Below are 16,485 nucleotides of genomic sequence, written 5' to 3'. Positions count from 1 at the left end.
CCAGTCCCTTACTTTAACTCAGTGGTTCTCAACCTGTGGGTCGGGACCCCATTTGGGGTCGAACGACCATTTCACAGGGGTCGCCAAACAAGGCTGTCCGCCATTTTTTCCCCTTTTCTTTGGCCCCACCCCTGGCACCCGGTGATGTATAAGTGGTTTGGGGTCACCACAACATGGGGAACTGTATTATGGGGTCGCGGCATTAGAAAGGTTGAGAACCACTGCTTTAACTTGAGAGACCATATCAATCTAATCAGATAACCCAAGCGGAGACTTCTTGATCAAGCAGCACTATTTGATCAAATTAAGCAACTGGGTAGCCAACAATCTAGAACGCTGGCAGAGTTCGTCCAGAAGTGCCACACCTTAGAAAGTTGGTAGCATTGCTTTATAAACTTTATTAGCCAATGAGAAACAGACAACAGAACCATTGCATCATAAGAAAGACATCAATCATTCCTGTATATTCCCTTATTCCCTCCTTCAGTATATCCCATTTATGTACATGTTTCCCACACTTGCATAAAATTTCTCTGGTGCAAAAGCTGATTACAAAAAAGCAAGAAAGCAACAGTTAGACTAAACAATTTCCCTTTGTTCCAGAACCTTTCAATACTAAAGTAGGGTGGCCAGTTTAATGCTTACTTATCATTAAATAGCCAAACGAGCTCTATTCCTTTTCGTTTTACATTTGAAGCAAAATTCCCAGAACTGCATCTTACTATCCCAGATTAGGAAGATGCAATTCTGTGAATTTCTGCTTTAAATGCAAATGAAGGAATAGAGCTTGTTTGGCTGTGTAGCAACAACAGTAATAGGCCAGACCAACTGAAAAATCAAGTTAAATCATAAATGGTATGGTTCGGGCTGAGCATGTTGCTTGATTCTCATCCATCGGAGTTTATGAACTAAATGTGGCTTTTTCAACAACCATAACTAAAAGAAATCATGTATTCACATGACTCACGTGTGAATCCAGCCTCTATTACAGATCTGCTTCCCTTTCAACTCTGAACCACCTTTTCGCCTTAATAATCGGGCCTGGGGGAGACTGCGCGTGCCCGCGTCCCCTCCACTGGTTGCTTTCGCGGCTTCTGGCGCGAAGCGCCTCTTCCCTGAGTCGGCTTGTTCTGCGTGCAAACGACAACCGTCCGCTCATCGGAGTTGAGCTGCATCTACTCGGAGCCGTCATTCCTCGTGGAACCGAGGAGGTAAAATTTGCTCCGGACCGTGTGACCAATGGGAGGGCCGTAGCCAGCCGGGTTACCTCTATCCCTTCTTTCCTCCCGTCCGTTTTTCTCCTCCGCGCAGAAGAACCACAAAGAGCCTGAGGCTAGAAATGGCAGCTTTCCGCTCCAAGCCCCTAGCCTAGACGGCCACTTCGTCAAGCAGGTAAGCACTTCAAGTAGGGCGGCAGTCGGGAGAGAGGACAGAGCAATTTAGGAATGGTTCCTTCGCTTTTCTGCAATTGAGATAGATTCGTACGGTAACGGCTGGGTTGCCGCCCTCCGAGCGCCCCGGACGGTTCACTCAGTTGTGCACTTTGGAGCCGCCTAAGACGTCCGCTCGTGCCTAAGAGGGTCGCTCAAGGCTGCTGGCGGGATTTTGGGGAGCGTGGTGCGAGGTGGGCGAGAAGGCGCTAAGCGGAGCCGCGCGCGGTATCTTTTGCAGAGATAAATACCGTCGTGAGTGACTTTAGTCCGGTCTAACTGGGAGCTAGGTGGTTGGAAGTAAGCGGAATAATACTGGAATAAGGAGAATAGGAACCCGACTGTTTTATATGCACAACTTTTCTCAACTTGGGTCCTTGATCTGTGTGAGCAGAATCAGACTGGATGGGGTTTATGGGAATTGTGGTGTCCAGGTTTGAGAAAGCAGCATTTAATCCTGTGTTAAAACAGGGTTTTTGAAAAGGATTATTTTCTTCGCTTTTAATTTTGTCATTTTATAATTCCCTGCAGTGTATGAGAAATGTATACAAAAATGTTGTATTTGTACTTTATAGAATACTATAATTATGTTTAACTGAAAATAGTGTACTCCATCTAGAATGCAAGGGTGGAGTAACTTTAGTGATAATACTCTGCCTATCCCAGTTAAATTCTGTAGTGCAGTTGGGGGCGAGAGAAGGTCTAATTTTCTACAAAGGTTATTTTAAGATTACTATATAAGTAATTAAGAAAATGAAAAACTCCAAAATCATGGTAGGGCTCTTTAACAGCTCTACAAAGATTTCATGCATAGCATGTGTTGAAGTAAATGTTTATCTTTCTTTTGCCTCAATCACTGAAGTTACTTTAAGTGGCTTACATACCTGGATTCAAACAAATATTAATAACTAATCTTTAAAAATTTGCAATATTATGCCTATTGATATAGTAATGACTCATATTAAAGATGACCAAGTATCTGTTTGATAGAGGTTGTTTCCTAGGAGTTATTAGGAAAGACCTGCTTTTACAGCCCTGAACCTTCTCAGTGTCTATTGATTTAGGACCAATTAATTTCTGAATACAGATATGAAGCTTAATGGTGAATGTGTATCATTAGGATCAATTGCATTTTATTTCAGTAAGATTTGCACAACATATTATTTGATAGGGTCTGTAATAGAAAATAGAACCAAAATAAAAGTAGAATTGCTCAAAACATCCTATCTCGTTTTTGTTTCTGTAAATGGGAGTATATGAATAATGTCTAAATAAAAAATAAACAGTAGTTAAACTGAAATTCACCAACTGCAGTTTAGATGATTTTGGCAATCAATTTACAAAAATTAAAACGAGTTCATGAAAGATCAGCTCCTATAACTACTACTATTGATGTCCATTTGCTGCCTCTTCAGTCACAGAAAACATTCTTTATGTACTGATTGCTGTGAATTTACAGTGGAAGGAAATTATTACCTCAGTACAGGCTTGTTAGTTTCTCAATGCATCCAGTTCACTATTCTAAGAGACAGTGATAGAAAGACTAGATCAGTGGTTCTCAACCTTTTTAATGTCGCAACCCCCAACCGGTCGTAAGTCGAGGACTTTCCCTGCCCAGGAGCGCCGTGCATGCGTGGTGCTGCCCCCTGCACCGGCTGAGGCATAGCTGGCAAACGGCAGAGACGGCGCAGGCCGACCACCGGTTGGGCCACCAGCTGGCCCAGCCCAAGGGAGGTAAGGCACCCGCCGGGCCCCATGTGCGCCAGCAACCCTTCCTATGCCCGCCGGCCTCCCACCCCCCACCCCTGGCCCTCTTTTACTTACATTTTTAGTAGTTGCTCAGCAGGAAGCTTCCAGACAACTCGCCTTCGCTGCAGACAACTTGCAGCACCGTTTGCAGAATGGAACTTTTGGTGGGCTCAGCAGGGCAGAGACAGCCTGGACAATTCCTATTGGCTTTTGAAAGAATAGAGTGAAATGGTCGTTCGACTCCAAATGGGGTCCCGATCCACAGGTAGAGAACCACTGGACTAGATAGATCTGTTCCAGCAGAGCTACTCTTAAAGTACAGGCCTACAACTTTTCCTCATCCACCTGTCCACTTAGGAATGTTTGTATATTCCTGTAACAGGATAACCCAAATTTATGTGGAACTAGATTGGTTTTCATGGATTCCAATGCTATAAACATATGTAAGATGTCACAATATCCTTAGTTGGCTATATTTGCATAGTGCTAATCTCTAAGATAGTTTTACAATCATTTGTCTGAAATGGTATGGATTTTCCTCCCTGAGCAGGGGGTTGGACTAGAAGATCTCCAAGGTCCCTTCCAACTCTATTATTACTATTATGTAACAATGTGGTGAACTAATCTACACAAGTTAGTATCACTTATATTTGAAATTGGTTTTGTACTATGCAGGTATTAAATGACTAAAAGTTTCCTTATTAATTGTTGTACCATACAGAAGCAGTGGTATAAGTCAGGCATGTCAAATTCGCAACATCACGTGATGTTGCGTGACATATCGTGACTTTTTCCCCATTGCCGGTAATGGGATGGGCACGGTTTCAGTGTGATGCATCTGGCCCATGGGCCAGCAGTTTGACATGCCTGGTATAAGTCATCTAGTAGTGAAGTGTGTTGTTTTCAACTAGCTTAGTGATCTCTTTGTTTTGGTTGTTTGCACACAGTATTTTAGGTTAAAATATTTAATATGTTCTCAAACTTAGAATTAGAAAATCTTACACTCATCCATTCACCACTGTATGAATGTATAGTAATGTATGAATTGTTGTATATAGTATATGAAGTACATTGGGTTGCAGTATTTGCAAATTACTGTATTCCTTTGCCTAAAGGATTGACCTATTTCAACTTTTCTTAGAACTAATGTTTTGTACCCTATGGTCATTAAGAGTTCACACCAATTTGATGACACGTAATTATTGATCTTGTCAGAACAAGAAACTATCAAAGATTTTGGGAAAGATGCAGACAAACTGTAATACTGGAGAAGGGTAGTGAGAATGATTTGGATCTATTTTTATGAGGAGAAATTAAGAGAATGCACCTTTTTACGTGGATGAAGAGGGATGAAACAGAAAATGAAAACCTGTTCTCTTTTGTTCCAGGGTGAAGATCATAAAATAATGTTCTTATGTTACAGGAAGGAGGTTCTGACTGAATATTAGAAAATTTAGCAGTTGAATCAATTTCTAAGGAATGTTGGAACTCCTCTTCCCTGATGTGTTCATGTTCAGCCATCTGTTGAGGGAGCTTTAATTAGGATTACATCACTAATAAAATTGGACTCATTAGCCTAAATGCATCCTTCCAATTCTCTGATTTCTTTTTTTAAAAAATGAATACTGCAGTGGAATGTGCTATTCAATCATCACTAATTCTAAGAGATCATATGCAGATATTCTCTACATTTTTATTCTTTAAAAACTTCATTGAAAAGAGATAAAATTAATTTTCTGCATGTCATAGATGTTAGAAGAATATTGTGCATGCTTTGAAATGACTTCAAATTTAATGCCTCTCTAGTAACCATCTTTTTGTACAAAATCAGCAACACTGTTTGTCAAGAGTAGAGATAGGCATTTGAATGTGTTGTCCAGGTTATATACTCATTTAACAACAAAGCAATCAAATGAAATATTGGCTGGCAATATTTTCTAACCTCGTAATATGTTTATAATATCTATTTGCTTGAAGTTTTCTTAAGCAGGCTCATTGTATATATGAAATGAAAATGGCAAATTTGTTTTCTTGGTTAGTCCGTGAAGATCTGTTGTTATGGATGATCTGTCTGTCATTCTAGAATTAATTTAATGTAATTTGCAGTTCCATTTTCTACAAAATGCAAAAGTCCTAGAGGTACATTGAAATGGAGTTGTTGCTTAGTGATGAAATTGTGCAATTGACTACAGTAAAGATTTTTACCTTTATATTGTGTATTGTTGAATTTTGATTGCAATTAAATTTAACTCTTGCTTTGAATTCACAATCATTTTTTGTCAGACAACTATGCTTATAGGTGATTATATTTGTATTTTCCAGCATATCCCATTAGTGATCCTGCCAATCACTTCCCTTTTCTGAAGCAATTATCTTCTTCATAAATTTCTTCAAAATCAACTTACCCGTATTTTCCGGTGTATAAGACGACTTTCTAAAGCCTGAAAATCTTCTCAAAAGTCAGGGGTCGTCTTATACGCAGGAATATACGGGTAGCTGTTCTCTGAATTTAAAACCAATCTGCCAGCCCTATTTTTTTACAGAAATAAGCACTAACAAGACAAAGCTTTCTAGCAGCAAAGGAACTCCTATTGTGCTCATCTATAAACAGAAATTCAATATTGTACTGTATTTTCTGGCGTATAACATGACTTTCTAAAGCCTGAAAATCTTCTCAAAAGTTGGGGGTCGTCTTATACGTCCAGTCGTCTTATAAGCCGGAATATACGGTATATATCTGCCTATTTATTTTGATCATTATGAAAGTGGCTTTGGAAAATGCCCTCATTGAAGAAAGCCAGTACAATATACAGGAGAGGAACTTCTATGTAAGTGCCAGGCTATGCAGTCTTCTTCCCATAGAGATTTGGCTCCCATTCTCCTTGTACACAGGGTAACTGCTGCATGAAGTGTTTCACTTAGGATTGAAATTCCATGGGCACTCCCATTGCAGTATCCCCATGGTCAAGTGATCAAAATTTGGACACTTGGCAGCTGGCATGTATTTATGGTGGCTATGATGGTAGTCATTTTTGCAACATTCCAGCAAAGAAAGTAATGGAGAAGCCAGATTCAGTTACTAGCCATATTACTAACTTAACAACTGCAGTGATTTACTTAACAACTATGGCAGAAAAGGTCATAAAATGGATCAAAACTCATTTAACAATTGTCATCCTCATATGAGGGGCAGATCTTTCCACAATTCTGGGGTAGTCACAGAGAAAGTGAATTTCTTGGACCCCATTGCATTGCTTTAGAACAGTGGTTCTCAACCTTTTTAATGCCGCGACCCACAACTGGTCGTAAGTCGAGGACTATCCAACTGGTCATAAGTCGAGGCCTTTCCCTGCCCAAGAGCGCCGTGCATGCCTGGTGCCGCCCCCTGCGCCAGCCGAGGCCTAGCTGGCAAGGGGCAGCAATGGCACAGGGCGACCACCGGCTGGGCCACCAGCTGGCCCAGTCCAAGGGAGGTAAGGCGCCCACCAGGCCCCACGCACGCCAGCAACCCTCCCTGCTCCTGCCAGCCTCCCACCTGCCACCCCTGGCCCTCTTTGACTTACATTTTTAGTAGTTGCTCAGCAGGGAGGGGTGGAAACTTCCAGACAGCTCGCCTTCGCTGCAGACAACTTGCAGCACCATTTGCAGATTGGGACTTTTGGTGGCCTCAGCAGGGCAGAGACAGCCTGAACAATTCCTATTGGCTTTTGAAGGCCAATAGAATTAGACTATTCAAGAGAGTCTATTCTATTGGCTTTCAAAAGCCAATAGAATAAAAGGGAGTAACACAGCTAAGGAAAAAGGGGGAAAAATGGCCCCAAATGGGGTCGCAACCCACAGGTTGAGAACCGCTGCTTTAGAAGGTGTGAGAGTACACTCAATGCTTCCCAACTCAGACATATGGGATGGATAAATTTTATCTAGAGAAGATGTTCCCAGATATAATTTTGAGTCAGAATGAGTTGTACAGTTGGTGTTCATCAATTTATTGACAATAACATGCTCTTTTATTAAATATTATATGACTTAAAACTATGACAACAATTTCAGCAACACAGTCCTTCACACACAATAAAAAATATAGAAAAACATTGATGCAGTTAGTACATTGTAAAGATAACACTTATGGGGCTGCTGAAAAGTAAATGGAAAAATTATTTAATGTAGGGCTTTTCAACCAGTGGTATGGGTACCACCTGTGGTGCATTGGCACCTGGCAGGTGGTACGTGACCATCCTAGAAAAGTGGTAGCAGGGGAGGGGAATGAGCTGAACCAGTGGCAGCACCGCACAAGCCTGAGCGAGAGATGGCTGGAGCTGCAGGCTGTCAGGGCTCAGCGGAAGCGCCAGGATCAGCACCAGGCTTCAACTGGAGCTCTGCACAGATCCTGGCACTTTTGCTGAGCCCACAGCTGGAATGTTGCAGCATCTTCAGGGTCTTGTGATTTACATTCAGATGCTTGGCAACTGATTCATATTTATGATGGTCACAATGTCCCAGGGTCTTGTGAAGTGACTAAAACCTGCTGCAACCACCCAGCAGACGGGAATAAAAACCAAACAATAAAACGAAAAGCCCTGCTTTAATGGACTCTATAGTTCATTTAATTGGAGACATAAATGACATGCTTACTTCACCAATGTATCATATTTATGTACAACTGCACCATACAGTGGCTGTAATTGATAGCGTAGCTTGTTTGACTACAATGGAAAAAATATCTTTATCGCACCACGAACAAAAACGTCTCTACAAATCATTCAGATAAATGTTCGGATTACCTTGGCTACAAGAACATTATTGTTTCAATAACAATAGAGAATAGGGAAAACATTTTATGCACAAACTATTCTATATGTAGAAGAGCTACTTTCAGATAGTCTGTATCCAAAGCAAAATGAGTGTTTAAGATATATTGATTCACACTTGGAATATGATAGAGTAGCTTTGTTCAGGTATGGATAGAAATGCAGTTGTTTTAAATAGAAGGGGTTAGAGAGAGGCGAAGAAAAAGAAATATCCAAAGATGTTGGCAGTTGAAGAGCAGCATGTAATAGACCAGAACTGTCAAACTGGCGGCCCGCGCACCAGATGCATCACATGCAGGCCACGCCCACGCCAGTTCTGCAAAGGCAAAAAACATTGTGATAAGTCATGATATGTCACGCGACTCGATCGAATTTGACACCCGTGTCATAGATGGAAGATGGGGTGGTGGGCAGGTTGATGGGATCTGCTGCACTGGGAGTTCCTGTGAGAAGAAGGAGAGAGTTACACATCAGCCTTTCTCTGTTAACCCAATAATATTACTCCAGAATTTCTCCAGATTTTTTTCCGCCAAAACCTAAAATAAAATCAAACATTTCAGGTTTTGCTTTGACTGACCTATGGCTTACCAGATATCTGGAAAATTATTTATTCCAGGATTCAAATAAAATACATTTTCCATTCTGTGCACATCCTGCTCCAAACTTAGGAAAAAATATCTGGCATTGATAACTGGTTTTCTCTGTACCTGGAATTATTTCCAAATTTAAAATGCAGGGAATACTATTTGACAAGAATGCTGAATAGTATACAAAAATTAATACCAGTATTTAATTAATTAGATGACCTCCCAGGTCCCTTCCATCATCATCATCATCATTATTATTATTATTACTCTGAAATTACCATATGTATTGTATTTTGATTAATGAAAATCAATATTTTTGTAAAGTATAACTTTGCTATGCAATTCCTACCAATTTCTAAACTCTGTACATCATATCAGTGTTGTAGACTGGTCAGTGTCATCTGCTCCTGTTTTATGAGCCTCGGTACACATGTTACTTTAGTTAATTCTGGTCTAGAATTAAAAGAACTATTTTTCAATATTATAAGACAAAAACAAGAGCTAAATACATTTATATATTCCAAATATTAAAGATGCATATTGTGTGGAAGTGGGAACTGTCTAATATTTCAGATTCTATATTTTTTACATTTTGTACTTGTTTTTGTAACTTCTAGGGGACGCTAATTTTGGAAGGATTACGTCTTTTAGTATAAAAAAATATTAGGCATTCTTCTGTTGCTGCTTTTAGAAAGTGATATCTCTATTCTGTTTTCACTTCTACCGTTTTCTACATGTTTGTGAGGATATACATGCAAAGTTAGAAAGCAGTCTGGGATTAGAGCCAGGGTTTCCAAACTTTTAGGGTTGGTAGGCATAGTTACAGTGTTCAGAAAATGCCAGGCTATTTGCAGGAAAAGATGGCTTAGAAAAGTCAACATTCCAGCTGTGAAATTGCAACTCATGTAAAAAAGGAGCAGAGTTTTGATTGCATGGTTATAATTACCATCTTGACCTTTTTAATGCCCCTGCAGACATCCCTGGAACATGTAGTGGGATTATTGAAAAATAAGTGCTGGGGAAAGATAAATAGTCCCCGTAATTTTGCATGTATTAGAATATCACTTGCCTATGCCCTTATTCCATCCTCCATAAGATCACGGGTTTAAGGGGAATGGAGATATGCTAATTTACTTTTCCTCTGGGATGCTGGTTTTATTTTAGGCTTAAATGATAAATCTTGAATTCTGCTCATAGGATCCTCATGTTCAAATTGCCTACAGCACTGCTACTTACCTAAAAGCTAGTTATATAGGATACGTATAATTATTTGCTATTAAAAATAGGTTCAATTATTTTACAGAAGAGTCCTATTTTTTTTTATTTTCCCTTGTCAAATAAACATTTAAATGTTTAGGTGTTATATTAATATTCTGTTCTTTTTCCTGTTTAACTTCTCTTAAAATTAGGTCACATTCAACTGTTCTAACCATCACTTGAAAAAAAGGATGGAAAAAGTCACAGAATTTTCATCAGATGGCAACTCTTTGATTAAAGCTGTTTATCACAGAAGACTTCGCCTTACAAGATTATTGTTAGAAGGTGGGGCCTACATTAATGAAAGCAATGATCATGGTGAAACACCTTTAATGGTTGCTTGTAAAACAAAACATGTAGACCATCAGAGTGCTAGCAAGTTCAAAATGGTGAAATATCTTTTGGAAAATAATGCAGATCCAAATATACAAGACAAAACTGGAAAGACAGCTTTGATGCATGCCTGCTTGCAGAAAGCTGGACCTGAAGTGGTTTCTTTGCTCATTAAAAATGGAGCTGATTTAAGTTTACAAGACCATTCAGGAAACACAGTTCTTCTATATTCAGTGAATTCAGAGGATAAGGAAACTCTAAAAATTATATTAGATGCTTGTAAAGCAAAGGGAAAAGAAGTTATAATCATTACCAAAGACAGATCTCCATCTGGAAAGCAAAGAACTAGGCAGTTCTTAAATGTGCCTCCTCCTGATGTTGATGAATGTCAGTTTTCAAGTTCTTGTACTTCTCCATCTGAAGTTGAAGTTAAAACAACTTTGTCCCCTCCTACAGATTCAAATGATACAAACAAGTCTTTGTTTAATTTCAAAGAACTGAGTCATCCTGGAAGAAAAGAAGCTGCATCTGAACAGCATTCTCCTTCTAGAAAAACACATACAGGTCCTCAAATGCCAAACGCCAAAATTTACTCTGAGCCTTGGGTGAAAACTTCCTCTTCACTCTTGAATCAGAATCAAATATCTAGTTTACAAGAAGAGCTTCATGATATAACTCCAGAAGAAGAGTTATGTTTTAAAATCAATAATTTAGCCCTGTCTAAGAGGTATATCACTAGGCACCACAGCATTGATATTAAGGATACCCTTAATTTCTTGAAAAGCTTTGAACAAACTGCCTCAAGAAAGATGTCATATGATGAAATAAACTCTAATTCACTTTTTGGTGAGACTGGTCGGAGTGAAATTCCTTCAGACCAAAATTTGGATTTGACCGATATGAACTTTGTTTCCACCCTAAAAAGCATTGTTCAAAGGAGAAACCTGGGTGCAAACCACTATAGTTCTGATTCACAGTTAACTAACTTAGGCCCTGTTACAGAAGACAGCAAGTTACTTCTAGGGAAGAAAAAGCTGCTTTCACCATCTCCATCACTATCTTCAAGTTCTAAAGAATTGATTGAAAACATGCCTCCCAGTTTCTTAAGCAGGAGAAGTCATGCTATTCTAGAGAGACGGGGTTCAGATCACACTACCCTGGCTAGACCTAACTTTCTCCCCCCTTTAAATGTGAACCTTCATACCCCAGTCTCTGATCTCTACAAGTTGAATAACCTACCTTCCTGTGGACAAAAGTCCCTAATTCCAACAGCCCCTACTTATCCCAAAGACTTCAAGAACACAACTCTGTTGACAAGAAGACAGTCATTACAAACAGAGCAGATCAAGCAGCTGGTGAACTTTTAGCAAATGATATACAATAATATGTGTCTGCTTCCCTCAATTTTTTTCTTGTATGAAAATTAGCTACTCAGGCATTTCAGTTAACAATTACATCAGCCATTCATTTTTTCTAAATTGATATTGAATGAAGCTGCGAAAAAGAACCAAGTCTTATTTGATTGGAGATATATACGTCTATATATTCAAAATTTTGTGGCTGACAAAGAGTTAGTGGGAGACTAGTATAGCTATTTCAGCTAATCACACCCTTCAGGGATTCGAACCTGGGCAGCTTGCATGTTAGGCAGCTGTATTACCCTTTTGAGCCACAGGTTCCCCCTTACTCCTGTCAGCAGAAACTAGGGAGAATATATATCTTATCTGTTGGGTGAGGCACCCGGTCTACCAAATATAAATCAGTCTGTTCTGCGTTTCGCTCCAATGTAGGAGCATGTTTTGCAGGCAGACCTCATATACTGTGAACACTATAAATTCAAAATTTTGTGGCTGACAAAGAGTTAGTGGGAGACTAGTATAGCTATTTCAGGCTCATTTGCCCTAATCAGCTAGTCACCCTTCAGGGATTCCATATATAAATGGATCACACATTATTTAAACCTTAATGTTTATTTAGCTTTGGCTTAGCATGTTGTGTGAACCCAGCTTATGAACAGTATCTTGTGATTTAGCAGCTTATTTGAATTCAGTTGCAGTAAGCTACAAAATACTGCTGCCCTCATACATTCCATTATAAACATGAAAGATTGGATATTCTTGCTTAGTATAAGGATTTTAAACTACACTTTGTTCATTGAACACTTTTAACATTAACAAATGTTAAGCCAGTGTTTTTACAGTCTACTGCATCCTTCTCCAGTGGGGCTTCCCAGATATGTTAGTCTGCTCATGTGACTGCATTTTGGGCACTCTGCAGCCGACCCACATTTATGGCCATTTGCGGTGTCCTTTGCAATTTATGATGTTTTTGCTGAAAACCAGTATTTTCCCATGATGAACAATGGGGTTGCCTTAACAGTTGCCACAGAAAGGCTATAAAATGGGTCTAGTCATGGTGACCCACTTTATGTCTCACAAGTTATGGCCTTGATGGGCAGGCTCCATTGTTGTTGTTAATTGAGGATTACCTGTATAATATATTCATGCAGTAGTAAAACATTAGGGAATGAAAGAAAAGGAGATGTCTGTGCAGATAGTATTTTGTTAGGCTCCACATGTGTCACTTACAAATTTAGAGATACTAAAAAAACAAAATCACTTATCTAAAATTGTGTTTGTAAGCCCCTTCTCTAACAAAGGTATTGATCAAAATGCATTAAGATTAATCCAGACCCTTCACTAGGATCAATTTAGCCATTAACTATTGGGAATATTTATATAGTATGATTTTTTTCAGATGGGTTAGGCTTCAATTTCTGTAATTATCTAGCCATAAGCCAGTCTGAAAATTATGGAAGTTGAAGTCCACCAGGAACCCTGGTGATGTAGTGGTTAGAATGCAGTATTGCGGGTAAATTGCCCATAACCTGCAGTTCAGTCCTGACAAGGCTCAAGGTTGACCCAGCCTTTCATCCTTCCAAGGTAAAATGAAGACCCAGAGTGTTGGGGGCAATATGCTGACATTGTAAACCACCTAAAGAGTACTGTAAAGCACCATGGGGTGGTATACAAGTCTAAGTGCTATTGTTGTTGCTATTGCTAGATTGGATATTTGGATCTGCAGTGTCTTTGCATGGGAATGATAGCTTTCACGTACAATTAGGCCTTGCTGAACGTGGCAGGTGCTCTTTTTGTTTCTGCTACATGTTTTAAGCCCTTCAGGCATCTGTTATGAAAAATAACTTTGTTATTTATTCTTGTTCTATGGGAATAAAAAGGAAATATTAACACTGTAAATGTCAGAATTAAACTTTGTACTGGAACAGTTCCTGTGAAGAAATGTCAGACTTCTGTGCTTGGCACTAACAGGTGCTTTAAAATTGTTTTGAAGCTTTTAGTTTCTCAATTTCTAAAGTAAGATCAGGAGTTAACAACAATAAAAGTATATACATAGATTTAAACCTTGGAATTGTTGATGGTGTTTTGTTCTATGTTTAAAGTTTTTGGTACATTCAATCTTAAAATAGTATTAAAAAAGACTGCAATTTTATGCAATTTTTACAGTTTCTTCTGAGTAGCAAGATCTTTATTTGGTCTTTGTGCTTATGGAGATGGCTTTTTTAATCAGAAAAGGGATTTTATTATGGTATCTCATTGCTATTACTATTGTACCATTACTATTGTAATTACAATTATATTACATTACTATTACTATGGTATCTCATTACTATTACTATTATGGTATCTCCCCATTGTATTTTCCTTATACAACTCCCATTACTTTTCAGAAAAATATCATTAGCTGTACTAATCGGGGGCAAACTAAGGAATGACAGAGCCAGATGAAGAAATTTATACCAAAAATAGTTAATTCTTAAAATACCAAAAGATTTAATTGCTTTAATAATTCTTCCAGAACTGTCCACTGTTCAATGTGCTGTGGAGTAATTTCAGTATGCATCCAATAATTGGGAAATTGTCTTAATCATTGTAATTAGAAAAAACTAAAATATACAGCCTAATAAGAAATTACTTTTGCTAATAAATTGGCATGTTGACCTGATACATGCACCTTGAGCTGCATTATTACATTATGGTTTAGTATTTTGTATAACCTCAGCTCTTTCAGGTCCAACTCCATTATATATAACCTGCTCTAGAGGATAAAGTTATGTAAAAGGGGTCAATCATTCTGTCTTAACAATATGAAAAAAATTATATGTAATACGTTGGTAAATCACTGGAACAGCTTTTTCAGATTTGTATAACAAGATTATGCATTATCAAATCATTATAGAATTATTACAGTTTCCATTATGTATCCTCTGACACACCCACAGCCAATGGTAATGTGAAACAAATAACGTATGTTCTGAAATGATTAAATTTTTTTGTTTCCAACCTCAATACAACTCTGTTGGGGAGTTACAAGATAACATGAAAAGGATTTATGGAAAATATTGAAATAAATGTAGTCAAACTTCAGTAAAAGCCTCTGTGATTAAAAAAAATGGATAATGGAGAAAATGAAAGAAGGCTAATATCCATTAAGATAAATTATATTTGAAAGGGCAGCTACTGTATTTACTCTCTGCAAATACTAAAAAAGATTGTCTTTCTGTATTGAATGATAGGGAATAAATATTTTTCAATGATACAGCACTTTCAAACCACTATTTTAAAATGGAACCAAATCAAAAATCTCCATTTATTATAGTTTCACTAAAGTATTAGTTATAAATTGATAAAAGATATGAGTGTGCCTTCACTACCAAAATTTGCTATAATGTTTCATTTTACTCTGTTAAATTTTAATTATAATTGATAACCATTTTACTGCTAGCTTTACTTTTTCCTTTAGATTATTAAGGTCAACTGTAAAATCAGTTTCAGTCATATATCATTCCATCTACTTAAATGAAAAAAGTAAGAAGTACATGAAATAAAATTTCATTTATTTTCAATACGTTTGGGGAAAATATGTATTTGTGTTAAAGACTTGAGTTTGCTTGGGCAAAAACCAGTGTGCCCTTAAAGATGCTCCCAGAATATGTTAAACATACTAGCCAACCACAATTTATCTTAGCATATTATACCAGTGGTTCAGTATAACATGGAAATCCAGGACACTGAAATAATTTACTGAATGAAGACTTGGATAGATACAGAAGGAATGGATAGACAAGTATATGTAATATTTGTACAACCTTGGAGAGATCATTTATAATTGTAGATTATATCTCTGTGTGAACACTTTTCTCCTAGGAAATTAAATACAGAAAAGTCAAAATGGGATATAAAAGTGAAATCTCTTTCAAGTCAAGCTTGACATTTGACAAGCCCATTTTGTTTCCTTGGAAAAATACAGGGGTGATTTATGCTGTCTTCTGGGATTTTTTTTTTTTTACATCATTGAAAAATTAAGCTCTGCTTCTATTGTTTGTTTTAAAGCCAGTTGCTCATTACCGTAGTTCTACTTTGCACAGGTATGCTCTCCGGAAAAACTGGACAACAGAGGAGAAAGGTGTCTATGATCGTCTTCAAAAGACCTTAAATTGGAATAGAATAACAGACTGGCAGAGATGTCAAAACTGGCAAAGATGTCAAAACTGTACAATCTCTATACAAACTAAAATAATTGATTTAAGACTTCCCCATCTGCCAGGCTCCTATGAAAATCTGCTATAGAATTGTTTTTTTCTAACAGTTGGAAATTCCACAGAAGGAATAGATTCCAATGACAAATCAGCTTAAAAAGTTTGGGAACTATTCGGAGGGGGGGGGGAAAGGCTTCAAAAGCATTGATGCTAACCCACCCCATACCCACATTATACCATAGTAAGAATACACTAAGGAGTTTAAGCATTAACTATTTTAAAAATGTATGCTTCTCAACCCCTTGATTTGTGTTTTTTATAGCAATAATTGCATTGTAAAATCCAGTGATATAAAACTGAACAGCCTAGATTGAATTATTTTGGAGACCATTCTTAAACTAATGAGGAGGCCCTTTTGCATCAGGTTGCTCCATATTAAAGACTGCAGCACCACAGGAATAGACTTAACTGTTCCTATTAAATGTATCTGTGGAAGACCCATGAAGGATACTTCACTAACTACCTAAGCAGGAGATGGACAGCAATCAGTCCTGTGGTTAAAAGCCCCAACTCAAATAATGTGTCATGGTTCCAACAGACACATTAAAGAATCTTTTATTCGGGAAACAAAGTATCAGCACTACATAAAGCCAAAAACTGAATTCCCCTCCCCTGAGCACAATTCCCTCCTCCAATTAACTGTCATAAATCACATTACCCAATTAGCTTGAAGCATGAGCTTTCTCCCCACTCTCCAAATCTTT

At 38.1% G+C, this 16,485-nt stretch overlaps 1 protein-coding gene across 1 annotated transcript; it reads left to right on the top strand.

Annotated features, from left to right (window-relative positions):
• The first annotated feature begins 254 nt into the window (after positions 1-254).
• ANKRD34B (ankyrin repeat domain 34B) lies at positions 255-16,402 on the top strand. The gene is made up of 2 exons (XM_039320785.1): positions 255-1,392; positions 9,984-16,402. Exon 2 carries the CDS (start codon positions 10,023-10,025, stop codon positions 11,529-11,531), a length of 1,509 nt encoding a protein of 502 aa, XP_039176719.1. The 5' UTR covers positions 255-1,392; positions 9,984-10,022; the 3' UTR covers positions 11,532-16,402.
• The last annotated feature ends 83 nt before the right edge of the window (positions 16,403-16,485 follow it).

Source organism: Crotalus tigris, unplaced genomic scaffold (assembly GCF_016545835.1).
Source record: "Crotalus tigris isolate CLP2741 ecotype Arizona unplaced genomic scaffold, ASM1654583v1 scf7180000023687.2574627, whole genome shotgun sequence".
Lineage (NCBI taxonomy): Eukaryota > Metazoa > Chordata > Lepidosauria > Squamata > Viperidae > Crotalus > Crotalus tigris.
This window is presented reverse-complemented; position numbering and strand designations above follow the sequence as displayed.